Source organism: Rhamphochromis sp. 'chilingali' (assembly GCF_963969265.1).
Source record: "Rhamphochromis sp. 'chilingali' genome assembly, chromosome: 2".
Classification (NCBI taxonomy): Eukaryota; Metazoa; Chordata; class Actinopteri; order Cichliformes; family Cichlidae; genus Rhamphochromis; species Rhamphochromis sp. 'chilingali'.
The window spans coordinates 27,701,070-27,714,803 of NC_137930.1; the positions used below are offsets into that span (position 1 = coordinate 27,701,070).

The window sequence follows — 13,734 nt, forward strand, 5'->3', positions numbered from 1 at the left end:
TTTAGGCCTGACACTACACACCATGCTGAGATATACCAAGTTTTTTGGCTAATAGCTCTTTAAGAACACCTTGCTGATGCAAATCATCATAACATTTCCTTTGTTTGTTTTTTTTCAAATATTCAACTAAAAAAAATTTATGTGTTATGATTCATAAAACAAGGGCAGTGATAAGTGGCTTAAGAAAAAAAACTGTTCCTCTGAAAATGGTCAGGTACAAGGACCGGAGCAAAGAAACAACCACTGTCCAAAGATAACGAGGGGTGACGAGATTTTTGCTCAGGACAGTATAGCAAATTGAGCATCTCCTGCCTGATTTTGGAGGACCAAAATGCAGCCACATTAAGTGAAAATACGCACTGAATGACTTTGTTGTTTAACTGGAAGCAGAAAACCTGAGTTTTAGCATAGCTTAACATTTACCAACAATTTCCTGTTTACATTCTTTCTTTGAATTCTTGAAATTGTGTATAATTGATTTCAAGTAACAATGCCTTCAAAGACCATCAGTTCTAGAAAATGTTTTTATTGGCATACAACAGTCACACATCGAGGACAGTAATATAGAATTTAAAAAAGCAAAAAAGCATCTAATTTTCATGGAGAAGATTTGGGCAACACTTTCTGAAAAGCACTTGAGATAAAAGATGAACGAGTGTAAAAAGGTTCTAACAAGGCAAACGTGGTCCGTTGTTTTGACTCATTTTATGCCAGACAGAAGTGCTGTCCTAACACGTCTCCCCCTCCTTTTAGTAACCGTGTGGCAGTTTCAAATTCCAGTGGGACGCTCTTGATCTCGGGTTGCTTCAGGTCTTTTTCCATCAGCTGTGAAAAAGAAAATGAAATAACTTATTCATCTAAACCAAATTTAATTTGACCAGAAATAAGAGGAAAACTAATTCTTGAAGCGTCACCTCATACGTTGTGACCTCTAGTGTCTCACTGATGTCATCCTCCTGTTCTGACAAAGGTGTGTTGATCAGCAGTGCAGCTTTAGCCACATCTGGATGGTAATGCTTTTGCAGCGACTATAGAAAAGACGACAGGAAAATGTGTCATTTTAGTGACTCCTCCACTTAAATTGGACTTTCAATCGTTTGTGACATCTCTTCAACATGTTTTCGCCAAAGAGAAAAAAATGAGAAATATCAAAACTCAAAAGTCAGTTGTCATCAGCGACAGAGGTAATTCATTTGGGAATCTAAAGTTATTGCCTGCACACCTTAATTTCCCACAAGCTGCTTTCTAAGGCACGGCACTGAGCAGGATCCTCTTCATCCGTCAGATAAGGATCCTCAAAAGGTTCTGTCACCACACAAAAGCAAACATTTATCACATATCCTACAGACAATTCATAGACTGTTAACACACCGATCCCAACTACAAAAGTCTGAAACTCACCATCTTCTGCGCTGGGCTTGTGAATGAGGACTCTGCAGGACGGGTGGCGACGGATCAGGTTGTAGATGAAGGGCAGCACTATGAGAAGGGCTGTAGGCGGTGCCGTGAGAGCCAGGCGAGCCAGACGTTTGGCAAATGCAGCCACTAAGTAAACTGGCAAGTGACTGAAGGAAACCAAAAACAGAACATGCATTTTAGCAATGTAGATCCTGAGCTTTCATGCTCATTATTTAAGTAGTAGGACGCTTATATTTGGTCTGTTTAGCAGCTTAAATAGTTCAGCCAAAGCTCATAAAAATAACAGCAGGTCACCCACAAAACAACATTCATGCTGTGTAAAGAGTAAAAACCTGAATGCAATAATTTACAGATTTGATAAACTCACAATAGAACATAGAAAACATAATAAATGTTTAAACTGAGTAAAAGGAAAACATTTCAAAAAAGTCTGGACAGGGCGTAGTATCATCTTTCTTTTAAACATCTGGGAACTGAGGAGAGCAGCGGCTGGTATAAGTTTCTGATACAGGATTCTAACAGCTAACTGCTGGTGCAGCGCCGTGACTTTTCAACAGTGAAGCCGCGCTTCTGTAACATCTCCAATATGGAGTTTAGCGTTGTCTTGGTAAAAAAATGCAAGGCCTTTAATTGGAAAAGACTTAATCTGGATGAGAGCACACGCTGCTCTCAGCAGTGATGACTCCATAGGCACCAATGCACCTTCATACCATCAGGGACTAAACAAAGAGCTAAAAAAACCTGAATGGTCCCTCTCCTCTGTAATCCGGAGGATGTGGTGTCCATGTCCAACAAAACAGTTTTCCACTTTGCCTCAGTCCATTTTAAATGAGCTTTGGCCAAGAGAAGATGGTGGCTTTATTGGATCATGTTCACATACGACTTCTTCTTTGTATGACAGAGCTTTAACCTGCAATTGTGAGCGACACAGTGAACAATGTTCATAGACAATGATTTCTGGATTTGCACCTAAGCTCATGCAGGGATTTCCCATGATCGGAAGGTCCGGGGTTCGACTCAACTGAACAGCTACCCTGAGGTACCCCTGAGAAAGGTACCGTCCCTACACACTGCTCCCCGGGCGCTGCACTGGTGGCTGCCCACTGCTTCACTGGGTGAATGGGTTAAATGCAGAGGAACTATTTCCCTATGGGGACTAACACGCACACTTTACACTTTACACTTTACTTTTACACTTTTTACTTTACACTTTACACTTCCATGACAGGCTCAAGGATCATGGTTATCCAGTATTGACTTCAGCGTGAGATTTCTCCAGATTCTCCGAATCTTTTTATTTTATGTATTGTAGCCTACAACTGTATGTCAAGGAACATGATTCTGAAATTGCTGTAAAATTTAAAGACTCTGTTTTTGCAAATTTGTTCTGAGAAACTCTGCCTCTCTAAGATCCTCTTTATATATCCCATCATGTTACTGACCTGTTGCCAGTTATCCTAATTAGTTACAAAATATTCCTTCAGCAATTTCTTTTTAATACCACTTATTTTTCCACCCTTTTTCCCCTCAGTCCCAACTTTGAGATGTGCTGCCATTAAATTCTAAATTTTTTTCATAGAAAATCTTAAAACTGTTTGCTATGTTCTATTGTGAATAAAATATCGATTTATGAGACTCAAAAGTCAGTGAATTCTTTTTTCTTTTTTTTTTAAATGTTCCAACATTTTACAGAATCTGATTTATAAATGAATAAAAAAGGATTTTGAAATATGTGACTGAATTCTTACCTGGAGCTAAGGAAGACATTGGCTAAATGGAAAAAGCGTGCTCTGTACTTCACATGAAAAACAGAAGGCTCAAGTAGATTATACAACTTCTTGTAGAAATCAGGATAATCTCTGCAAACACACAACACGTGGTTTTGATTTATGTGATCAAATGTCTCCCATTTTACTGTAAATAATCTGATCTAGTAAAAGAGACAAAAAAAAATGTGCTTTTCACTCACAGGTTGTGTTGATGTATGAGGACAAAAAGGCCATTGAGTGCTAGCAGGCTGATTGCCCCACCTGTTCGATGAAGACAAGAACCTGCTGATTACCATCACTTTATAGCAAAGCTGTAGATGAACATATGAAAGTGTTGTTTTTCCACCTTTCACATTCTGAAATAGTATTTTTGAACATCTGATGGTACTTTTGTGCTCATAATTCTATCAAGATTCTCAACACCAAACCATGACAGAGCCTCCACCGTGCTTTACAGATGTAGACACTCACCTCATCCATACGCATTGACAATTATTTGAAATAAAACTTGTATTCATTACTTCATAAAATTTGTTGACATTGACGTTCAGTCCAGTTCTTGTGTAATTTAGTATACTTCAACCTTTTCTCCTTGTTTTGCTTCCTTAAAAACGGCTTCCTGAAAGTCCTCGTATGTCACTGAGACTCTTGGGTTCTGTGTCAAGTCTTTGTTGCATCCTCTCTTTTTTCCTATTTCTTAAGGACATGATTTTCAGATGCTGTTCATTTGCCATGGATAGGTGTTTAAGCCTGCCATGTCTTGTTTTGTCCTCCATTTGTCCAGTTTCCTTGAATATTTTTTAAGAACACACTGCATGCTATGCTGACATATGCCATGTTTTCAGCTAAAAGCATTTTGATGGAATTTTTCTAAGATTCAGCTACAAAAATGAAAAACAAAAAACAAAAAAAACAACAAATGATTTATTTTTGTGACCATGGTGCTAATAACAAAGTGCAGAGAGACAATTTAAAACAGGTTCTTTGCCAAGTTGTTTGTTATTCCCAGTATTGGGGAGTAACGGAATACATGTACCGCCGTTACGTATTTAAAATACAAAATATGAGTAACTGTATTCCGTTACAGTTACCGTTTAAAAAGGTGGTATTCAGAATACAGTTACTTTGTTGAAATAAATGGAATACACTGGGGTACTTTCCTGTTTCATTTTGTCGCGGGTCAGGACTGTTTGGGTTTTGTTTGACAGCTACGTTCTGTTGTTCCAGGCAGCAGCGTTACGGTTGCCATGGTTACAGGGCGACGCTCTCTCTCTCTCTGCGACTGTGTGTTTCCTGGGTGACAGAGCGCCTTTTCGTTGTTGTTGTTGTTGTTGTTATTGTTGTGCTAAGCTAACAGGCAGAATGCTACAAGTATAGCTCTAAAGAATGTAGCATCATGGGCAGTGTAGTCCGTGCTGCAGGAGAATGGACTGCTATACACGTTATGTGTCTGTGAGCGAGGAGGGAGAAAAAGGCGAGTGGAAAGGTACGAGTGTCATCGAGGAAAAACGGGAGCTGGAAGCATGTAAATATAATAATAACCACTGCAGCCAAGAAGAGTGCCTGACGAGCCCAGTTGTAAGTAAGCTATTAAGACTCGACTGTACACCGTGTTCGTGTTTTCCTCCGAAAACAATAAGTTCCGTTGGAGCAGTCTTTCAACGCCTCTCTCTGTCTCTCATAAGAAAAGTTGACCCAGACAACAAAGTAAAGCTATTTTTCGGCTACGAGCCGACAGGGACCCCGCCGTATTAGTCAGAGGTCCCTTTACTACAGTTTGGAGTCGCGGACCTTCAGTAATAGTAATAAATCACACAGCAATAGTACATTCACGTTGTTGTAAAAAGCATGATAATATATTAAGTAATCCAAAGTATTCAGAATACGTTACTGTCATTGAGTAACGTAACGGAATACGTTACAGAATACATTTTGGGGCATGTATTCTGTATTCTGTAACGGAATACATTTTAAAAGTAACCTTCCCAACACTGGTTATTCCTCTGTAAATGATTAGGCACATGGACTGGACTGAAAAAGGTTAAAAAGCAGTCAGTGACTAAAGAAAAACTTTGAAAGACCTTCAGAGTGCTTGGAGAACTGCTGTTCAAGTTCATTTAAAAAAAATTACAGTATGGAAAGTGTACATACTGCACAGCCCCGCCAAAAAGCATGTCACATAAAAACAACTTGAATCCACAAAGCTCTCAAATATTTTTCATGTTCATAGGATAGCTAGACAAACAGATACACGAGTCAGGTGACGCAGATGCGTTATACTCTGCGTGAGGTTAGGCTTGGGTCCGAGTGCAATAAATTTGGTCAGAGGGCATTTCACTATAGAGGTCACTATAGTGAACTGGAAAAATAATATTCTAACAACTACTTCCCCCTAGTGTTCGCTGATGTCCATGCACAAGCAGATATAATCCCAGTTGAAGTAAGTAAAACAACAAAACACTGTTAAATTCTCATTAATCAATCTAAAACTAACAAAGCTAAAGAATCGCTTCACTGTAACTCTAATAATGAAATCTTCCTGTGTTTTTTATGGAGCATTTACATTTATGCTGTAGACAATGTACTGTAGCATTTTTGTTGTGTTTGTACCAAATTAATTATTTAATTCAAAATATTTAAATTTTAGGATTCTTTTATATTTCAAACACAGTCACTATCACTACAGTTCAGACTTCTAAAACTATCACAGACCAGATGTGAAAATACCTTAAAAGTTACAGATGTCAGTCGACCTCATGGTGAAGTACCGTCACCATAGAGCCACGAGCACACACATAACTTACCAATTTCATAGGCAGCAGTCAAGAAGTCGATCATGAGCGTGGGTTTGCTCATATACGGCAGAATGGAGTCATGTAGTATCACCAGGACCTTTTTATACATGCTGTTTGGCAACTACAATACAGACATCAAACATTAATGAGACATATCACAGAGCACAAAACAGAGAAGAGACTGTTGGTCTAATCTACTTACCTTATACTTCAGAAAGCCAAGCCACATCCTCTCAAAGACACGCTTATGTTCCTGTGTGGCAGAAGATCTAATAGCATTCAGAAAACCTTTTTGTTGGCAAACAGAAATGTGAAGATTTGATTTAAAGTATTTTACTTACATGCAGCTTGGCAGCTTTCCAGTCCTCATGCTTGGCTGAGAAAAAAAATGCCATTATTGACTTATAAAAAAAAAAAAAAAGTCCCCAAACTGGATTTTCTCCCTCTGCAGTGACATTTTATCATCACGACAAAAGACAGAGGGACTCCCACTGTGATTATCACATCTTAAAAAGTATTACCTTCCTGTTTGACCATAAAATTGGTCAGCTCTGACTCCTGGTTTGGCATGCTGATGCTGGACATGAGTGTGAACACATTGTTCTGATATACAGGCACCACAGCCTGGAAGGAACAAACAAGCAGTATTTAGCAAATCCCATAATGTCTTTAACACAGAAAGAAAGCATCCACCTAAACGTCTACAGCAGACAGGTGATGATTTCCTACCCCTTTGCTTTTGTCCATGACTTTGCCGACGTTGTCCCGGATGGAGCTCATTACATAATAGCGCACATCCTCCATCTCGAGAAACTCCTGGAACCTGGAGATCAGCAGGGAATTGTCTGTAGCTTTAGACAGAAGGTTGTCCACCAGTGCCTGGCAGTACAAGAAAAAAGAAATATCAGGAGGAGCCACAAATGACAAAGTGTATCTTTCGGGAAAAGCTATTTTTGCCTTGAGTAATAAGCTGAAAGAAGTACTTAAGTCACCCAAAAGAACACAGAAATTACTAATACTTATTAATCCTAGAAATCATAGCCAACATGCTACCTGGATCAGTTCCCTTGGGAAGCTGTAATGTTCACTCCAGTCCAAGTCCTCAAGAGGATGCAGTCCTTCTCCGGCAGCAAATTTCATCAGGCAGCACATGGCACTCTCCTGTATCCAAAAAGTTATCTAATCATGTATTTTTCTTATTTAAATGAATATCATTGCCTCCCTCAAGTCCCCAAGAACTGCAAGCAACGTAATCAATTGCACAATGCAAAACTGTAAAAGATAACTCCCCGTACAACACAGAAACTTTCAACACGTCTGTGCAAAATAGATACTGAACCCCCAGCAAACATGTCTAATGTGAGCCTTTCGTTCTAACAGTCAGGTGGATAAAAAAGTGAAGACATGTATTAATTTGTTTCTCTTAAGTTTAATTAACGTGTGACGGAAGGAGAAGTCACAGAGAGACAGCTCACCTTGATGTCATACTGCTCATGGCTGAGGTGCTCTAACAGGATCTCAACACAACTGGTGTACCGGTGTCGCATAAATATCCGGTACTTGTCCTCGGCGCTGTAGCCCCCTGGACCAGACAAACCCAGGTAAATGGCGACAGGAGCAACACGCATACATCCACCTCAGAACTGCTGTTGGTAATCGGGTTACAATCGTATACTAACCGCTCAATGCGTCCTCCTCTCCAGGGAGCTTTCCCAAGAACAGCTCCTTCCTCTCCAGCAGCGCACAGAACAGCTCGCTGCACGCAGCGACTGCGCTGATAACCTCCTTCTCTTGTTCTGCCTGCTCACAAACACGAAGGAAACAAACACGTATACTTACTGAAAGCTGCCCAGCGGTGATCATGCTAAGGTTAGCTAAATGGCAAGGTTTTAGTACAGCGTGGATGTTTAGGTGTGGAAATTTATACCTGAAGGCTCTCGAGAATGTCGAAAACATCGTTGGCATGCTTTCTGCTCTCGAGGATACGCTCGACAGTTTTGCTGAGATCTACTTTGGCTTTTTTTGCACTCTTTTCTGCTGTTTTTACCGAACTCACGTTGCGCTTTTTGGCCGGTGCCATGTTTACTTGATGGTGCTTCTTCTTTGAGGTTTACTGCCGGTAATAAAGCAGGAACTGGTGCGTTACCGCCACCAGCTGGTATGGAGTGTGAAGCGTCATAACCTCTCAGTGATGTTCGTCTATCTTCCAGAAATATGGCACCCTTATAAAACCTTTTGCTTTATAATATTAATTAGATTTTCCTTATACTTCTGACAGTGGACTGAAGGACACATAAGACAGATGTACTATGTTAAATATACTGCCAGGGGCACCTCCATATGGGGCACACTAAAGATTTTGGTGGAACACCAAAAACAGAATTTCATGTTTTATTATGCTGTTGTCAAATATAGGTTACTTGAAAAATGTGGCAAAATCAAGAGACGGTTGAAAAAGTTATATCACTGAAAATGGGCACATATGAAAACCAAATAAGATTTTGAAATTCATAATTATCTGTTTAGAACAACTCACTGTTTCAAGGCTCACCACAGGACATCTCTGTGATGTAGTGGCAGGCACTGGGGTCGTTTTGGCGCCCCTGTGTACTGCTTGCTTTACAGATGTGTTGATCTTTCTTCTGGCACGTCCTTGCTTTGCAACGCTCTCTTACATTTCTTCCTGAACCTCCCCACATTAAGTAATCACATAGCCATAGGTCATCATTAAATAGTTTAACAAACTGAAAAAGATTCCTTCAAAGAACTGTCAATGAGTGAAAAAGCAACCAGTGTCCAAAGAAAAACTTTTAGAGTCCTTCAGAAAGCCCAGAGGATTATTGCTGAAGATCACTTTAAAAAAACTTCTTCTTGAAAATAAAATATAAAGAAATGAGGAGTGGGGCAAGACTTTTGCAAAGTCCTGTAAATACAGCTCACTGCTATTATCAGAGAAAGTCATAAATGTGGGATTTAAACTTATTAAGAGATGAAACGTCATAAGTTGATGTTGTTATTTGAGTATGCAGTAGTACACAATTCTTCTGACAATTTAAATGTCGCTGTAGCATTAAGAGTCTATTTTCAAGAGTAGGCAGCCAGTTATTACTGCAGAAACATCAAACAAACCAGCTATCCAAAGTTGTTTTAGTGGTAAACTAATATTAGGAAACCAAGCAGGTTGCATTAAAGAACAGAAGCTTTTATTACTTGCTTGTTAATAACATTTGTATAAAAGAAACAAGATTTAATCCCAGTGAAAATGTCTGTATCAGCAGTTAAAAAAACAAAAAAAAAAAAAAACACATGATGATGCATCTTCTTTCTGCTGGCAGAGTGGCCTAATCAGAGTCATTTCCTTCATCTGCATCATCCTGCAGGAAGAGAACAATTATATTTAAAAATAAAAAACAGATTTTCAATGTTAAAAAAACATTTTAAAATAAATGTATCTTCTTGGATACCTGTTTTTTAACTTTATCGTCTTGCACTTCAATAGATGTGGCCTCAAAGTCATGGATGGGGAGAGTGGCCATCCAGCAGACCATGGAGCCCTCTTCACACTCAGTCTCAATAATGGTGGGGTAGATGTGTGCCTCTTTAAAGGCCTTGATTTCCTCCTCCTCGCGATCCCATTCCAGCTTCTCATGCAGCCCGTCCCCCCCAAAACGTTTGTTGTACCGGTCAAAGTGAACCCTTTCCAGGATGAGGCCAAGTCCCGGAGCTTTGGGGACATCTACCTTCTCATGTCCCCAGCTCCGCTCCATCACCTCCTCCTTTGCATAGCCCTTGACCACTGCAATCACCAAGCCAATCATCTTGCGGATTTGATGCAGCATAAAGCTCTGGCCTCGCACAGTAATCACTGCAAACTCATAATTTCTGCGGATAAAAGGCTCCCCACAGGACATCTCTGTGATGTAGCGGCGGGCACTGGGGTCGCTTGGAGCCTTCTGAGAGGTGAAGTTGTGGAAGTTATGTGTGCCTTTGTAGAGAGCAAAAAGGCGATTCACCTTCTGTAGTGTCTCTGGTTCCAGGCGAAATGCTGCTATATTCCCGGTATCATAGTCTTTTGGGGAAAAGGCCAGTGTTGGAAGCATGTACGAGTACGTACGAGCATCACAGTTATTTTTAGAATTGAAACCCTGCGTCACCCGTTTTAGTCCTGTGGGTTCAAAAGTTGAGAAAAAAAATGAATCATACACACTCATGCCAACAGTACTCATCATACCAAAAACCTAGACTTGTAATTCACAATATAAAGTAGTGTCTCACCAAGCACTTTGATCTGCGGTGGCAGATGCTCGTTGATTTTTTCAATGATATCATCAATCAACCTCACTTTTAGAGACACCACTTGGCCAGCAGCAGACACACCCTGAATACATTCATATAAAAGTCAACGACATAACTCAACACATAAATAAATACTAACAATGAAATACACAATTTAATTAATTCTTATTAACAATTACATGATGACAAGAAATAAAACCAGCACAACATTAACAGACAGATAACACGTAAAGATACATATCCTCTAATCTGCCTTGTTGGCCAAGCTTTGACCAGTAAATTCTTATTGTGCACTGAGCACATACCTTATCTGTTCTGGCACATCTTTGGAAAGACATCTTCTTCATCTCATCACCGTGGTTTTCAGGAATGCAGCCAGATTTAATAAGAGCAGCAACCAGATCATCTTCAATGGTCCTGAACTGAGAGTTTCCAGGATTTCTCTGGAATAAATAAATAAATAATGAAAATAATAAGGATGTTGCACTTTATTGGCCAGTGTTTTCTATGTGCCATTGACTGCCACTAATTATGATGACATTCACTGATGGCAGCGGCTGATCTTCATCTGTTTCCACCAGTCTCATATCTAAGATCTGTTTCATCCAGCCAACCATTGACTTTCTTCAGCTTATTCAATTCAGGGATATGGGGGGCTGGAGCCCATCCCAACTGTCATAGGGTAAGAGGTGGCAACACCCTGAACAGGTCGCCAATCTGTCACAGGACTAACACAGAGAGGCAGGCAACCATTCACACTCACATTCACAGTTTGAAATCACCAATTAACCTAAACCCACTGACAGCATGTCTTTGGAGTGTGGGAGGAAGCCTGAGTACCCAGGGACAACCCACAGACACGGGGAGAACATGCAAAATCCATAGCTAGATGGAGGAGTCAAACCCAGGACCTTCTTACTGTGTGGCTCACCTAAGATCTGTTTTTATAAACGTATATAACTACATTTATTCTCTATTGTCCACCCCAGAAGGGCATCCGGCATAAAAAATGCCAAATGAAACACATGGAGCTACCTGCTGTAGCGACTCATGAATATGTGAGCAGCCGAAATAAGCTTTTATCAAAAAAGTGTGGTAAAGGGCAGAAAAACTTTAAAACAAGACAACTGCAGAATATAAATGTATCTTTATCTGTTGTACAGTGTCCTTGGGTGCTTTGAAAGGTTCTATTTTTAAATAAAATGTATTATTATCATCATCATTATTATTATTATTATTATTATTATTATTATTAATACCTGCATCCCGTAATATCCTTTTCCCGAGTACGCCATGAGCAGGACCACTTTCTTCTTTGGATATTTCTTTTCATCTTCAGCGTGTTCCCCATCTGTCTTCACCCTTTTAGCTGCCTGGACCTTCTCAGCAGAGTCTTCATTTTCCTCATTGGTCCTTTTTAACAGTGTAGCTGTCTGCTTATCCATGCCTCCTTCACTCATCGTGCAAAAGGGCTTATAAAGACCCCCTGTGAAGGAAACACAGAAATTAAACAGTGACAGCTACTACCCTGTTCTGTGATACACGGATTGAGAGGCCTTTTAAGATTGGAAGTACGATAAAGACAATATAAAGGTAATAAATCTAAACAAAATAGTAATAAATAGCAAAAATCGGACAGACACTCGTGATGCCTTCTACATTTATACTGTGTGGCGATAAAACACCTTCACAAACAAATATACTACACATAAATATATATATATGTTTACCACTGATGCATTTGTTTCCAGTTGGTTCGATGAGTGAATTAAGATACCAGAAGCTAACCAACCACAGTCTGGAGACTGCAAATGCACATACTGTCACATAGCTTCTGTCAGGTTGGCTTACCGTTTGTCTTTAACGTCTGTCGGTGGTTAACTAAGGCACTCAGCAGCGGTCTGACCCGAAACATGTCACGCTAAACCATCTTTAGAAGATCTAGCAGCTAAAAGAGACTGCAAAAGATTCAATCTGCTCTACCAGCTGAAAAGCCGAGGCTAGCGCGTATTAGCGAAGAATTTAACAAACTAAAACCAACTTTAAAAAGGTCTCCTAAATATTTAAACAAGGTTAAATAACCACGCTCATAAACATATATGAACACCGGGGAAACTGTAGCTAAGTCCCACAGAAACGCTCTGTAGTAAACCTGCACATACAGGCACATGCACACATGGAAAAGCCAACTTTGACCTCTAACAAAAATCTCGCGAGACTGTCGTCATTCTCCTTTCTGCTCTTGTCATCGCGAAAAAATAAAGTATTTAAAACAAACACAGAAAAGGACATTAGAATTTAACTCTTTAGGGAGAATTGTAACCGATATATACCGCTTTGTCCTTCTTTGATTAAATTTAAACTTTATTAACTATTTAACGCCAAAAGGGTACAAAAAGGTAGATATGACTATTTATACTTTTTATTAATTTAATAATAATATTCGTGTAAATCAAAAGTCTTTTTTATAACTACAACATAGGATAATTTTCAGTGTAACAGGAAATTATCAGAATCACAGTCTGGGCAGGCGACTCAAAAAAATTTGCTGTCTTGAGGTAGCAATGTAACAATAATGGCTCAGTGTGTTTACATTTAATAGGGAGAATAGAAATTAAGAAGATAATAAACACATGCCTACAAACTAAAGTTACATGGAACTAAGAGGAAATTCATATGTAGTTCTGTACATATGTAGTAATATTTTCGACCACTTGAGAGCAGCAAAAACCAGTAAACACATTAATAATCATGTTTTCTTTTTCTTTTTTTAAATTCTTTTTTATATGAAGAGAACAAGTTTAAGTGCTTGCGGTGTCATCTTGCTTTCTTCAAAACAACAATGGTGTCAGTGCAGACATTACTGCAATGATCCTTTTGCTTTTTGCTGTTCGCTTCAGGATCTTGAACAGTAAAGGGAGTAAAGGACACACAATAAATTATATTATTAATCTAACATTAGATATTTATCATTGACATCTCAGGGAAGCCTAATGTGCTAAAGGCAAAGGCTAACCCTCACCGCCTTGTTGTGAAAGGTAGCTGTTTGTTTCTTGAGGGTTACAAAGACCTCACCTTTGCCACTTATAACATGCTGTGTTTATACACAGGTGTATAAACACTAAAGTCAAATTATGGAGACAAACAGGTTAAGCACCCCCAGAACAGTGTGTTTATGTCTTTCCCAAGAACAACAAGGAATGTGCTGGTTTCCAAGTAACAAATTAACGTTGCCATCCTTGAATGCCCTTATACAATTACACTTTTTTAGAGAGCCTTATAAGGTGATCAGCTAGTTTTATGCTGAAAACCCAAAGCCAAACATAGGCAAGGTATGGTAAAAGGGCCTTGGTTTCAACAATTCGATATCACACAGTGTATGAGCCCATTTTTCCAGTAAACTTAGAACTAACTGGATGCTCGACTGGGACCATTACTGTAATATAGTGATTCTT

The 13,734-nt window shown here is 39.4% G+C and overlaps 2 protein-coding genes across 2 annotated transcripts; both read right to left on the reverse strand.

Annotated features, from left to right (window-relative positions):
• Positions 1-510: 510 nt before the first annotated feature.
• On the reverse strand, positions 511-8,086 carry noc4l (nucleolar complex associated 4 homolog). The gene is made up of 15 exons (XM_080874814.1): positions 7,911-8,086; positions 7,663-7,783; positions 7,459-7,565; positions 7,037-7,144; positions 6,713-6,862; positions 6,505-6,607; positions 6,325-6,359; positions 6,186-6,236; positions 5,993-6,104; positions 3,389-3,449; positions 3,168-3,278; positions 1,402-1,565; positions 1,223-1,305; positions 915-1,028; positions 511-825 (listed from the first exon to the last, which is right to left on the reverse strand). The coding sequence occupies exons 1-15, from the start codon at positions 8,061-8,063 to the stop codon at positions 706-708; spliced, it is 1,593 nt and encodes a 530-aa protein (XP_080730940.1). The 5' UTR covers positions 8,064-8,086; the 3' UTR covers positions 511-705.
• Positions 8,087-9,148: 1,062 nt separating this feature from the next.
• On the reverse strand, positions 9,149-12,466 carry pus1 (pseudouridine synthase 1). The gene is made up of 6 exons (XM_080875620.1): positions 12,131-12,466; positions 11,539-11,765; positions 10,585-10,722; positions 10,259-10,361; positions 9,448-10,148; positions 9,149-9,357 (listed from the first exon to the last, which is right to left on the reverse strand). Exons 1-6 carry the CDS (start codon positions 12,192-12,194, stop codon positions 9,325-9,327), a joined length of 1,266 nt encoding a protein of 421 aa, XP_080731746.1. The 5' UTR covers positions 12,195-12,466; the 3' UTR covers positions 9,149-9,324.
• Between the last annotated feature and the right edge of the window lie 1,268 nt (positions 12,467-13,734).

Coding starts and splice junctions, on each gene's coding strand:
- noc4l (XM_080874814.1), bottom strand. CDS start 8,063: ATGGCACCGGCCAAAAAGCGCAACGTGAGTTCGGTAAAAACAGCAGAA. Junction 3,450..5,992: donor GACTGCTGCCTATGAAATTG/GTAAGTTATGTG, acceptor TTCATCGAACAG/GTGGGGCAATCAGCCTGCTA. Junction 1,566..3,167: donor AATGTCTTCCTTAGCTCCAG/GTAAGAATTCAG, acceptor GGTTTCCTTCAG/TCACTTGCCAGTTTACTTAG.
- pus1 (XM_080875620.1), bottom strand. CDS start 12,194: ATGTTTCGGGTCAGACCGCTGCTGAGTGCCTTAGTTAACCACCGACAG. Junction 10,723..11,538: donor AAGGATATTACGGGATGCAG/GTATTAATAATA, acceptor TATTTATTCCAG/AGAAATCCTGGAAACTCTCA. Junction 10,362..10,584: donor GATGTGCCAGAACAGATAAG/GTATGTGCTCAG, acceptor GAATGTATTCAG/GGTGTGTCTGCTGCTGGCCA.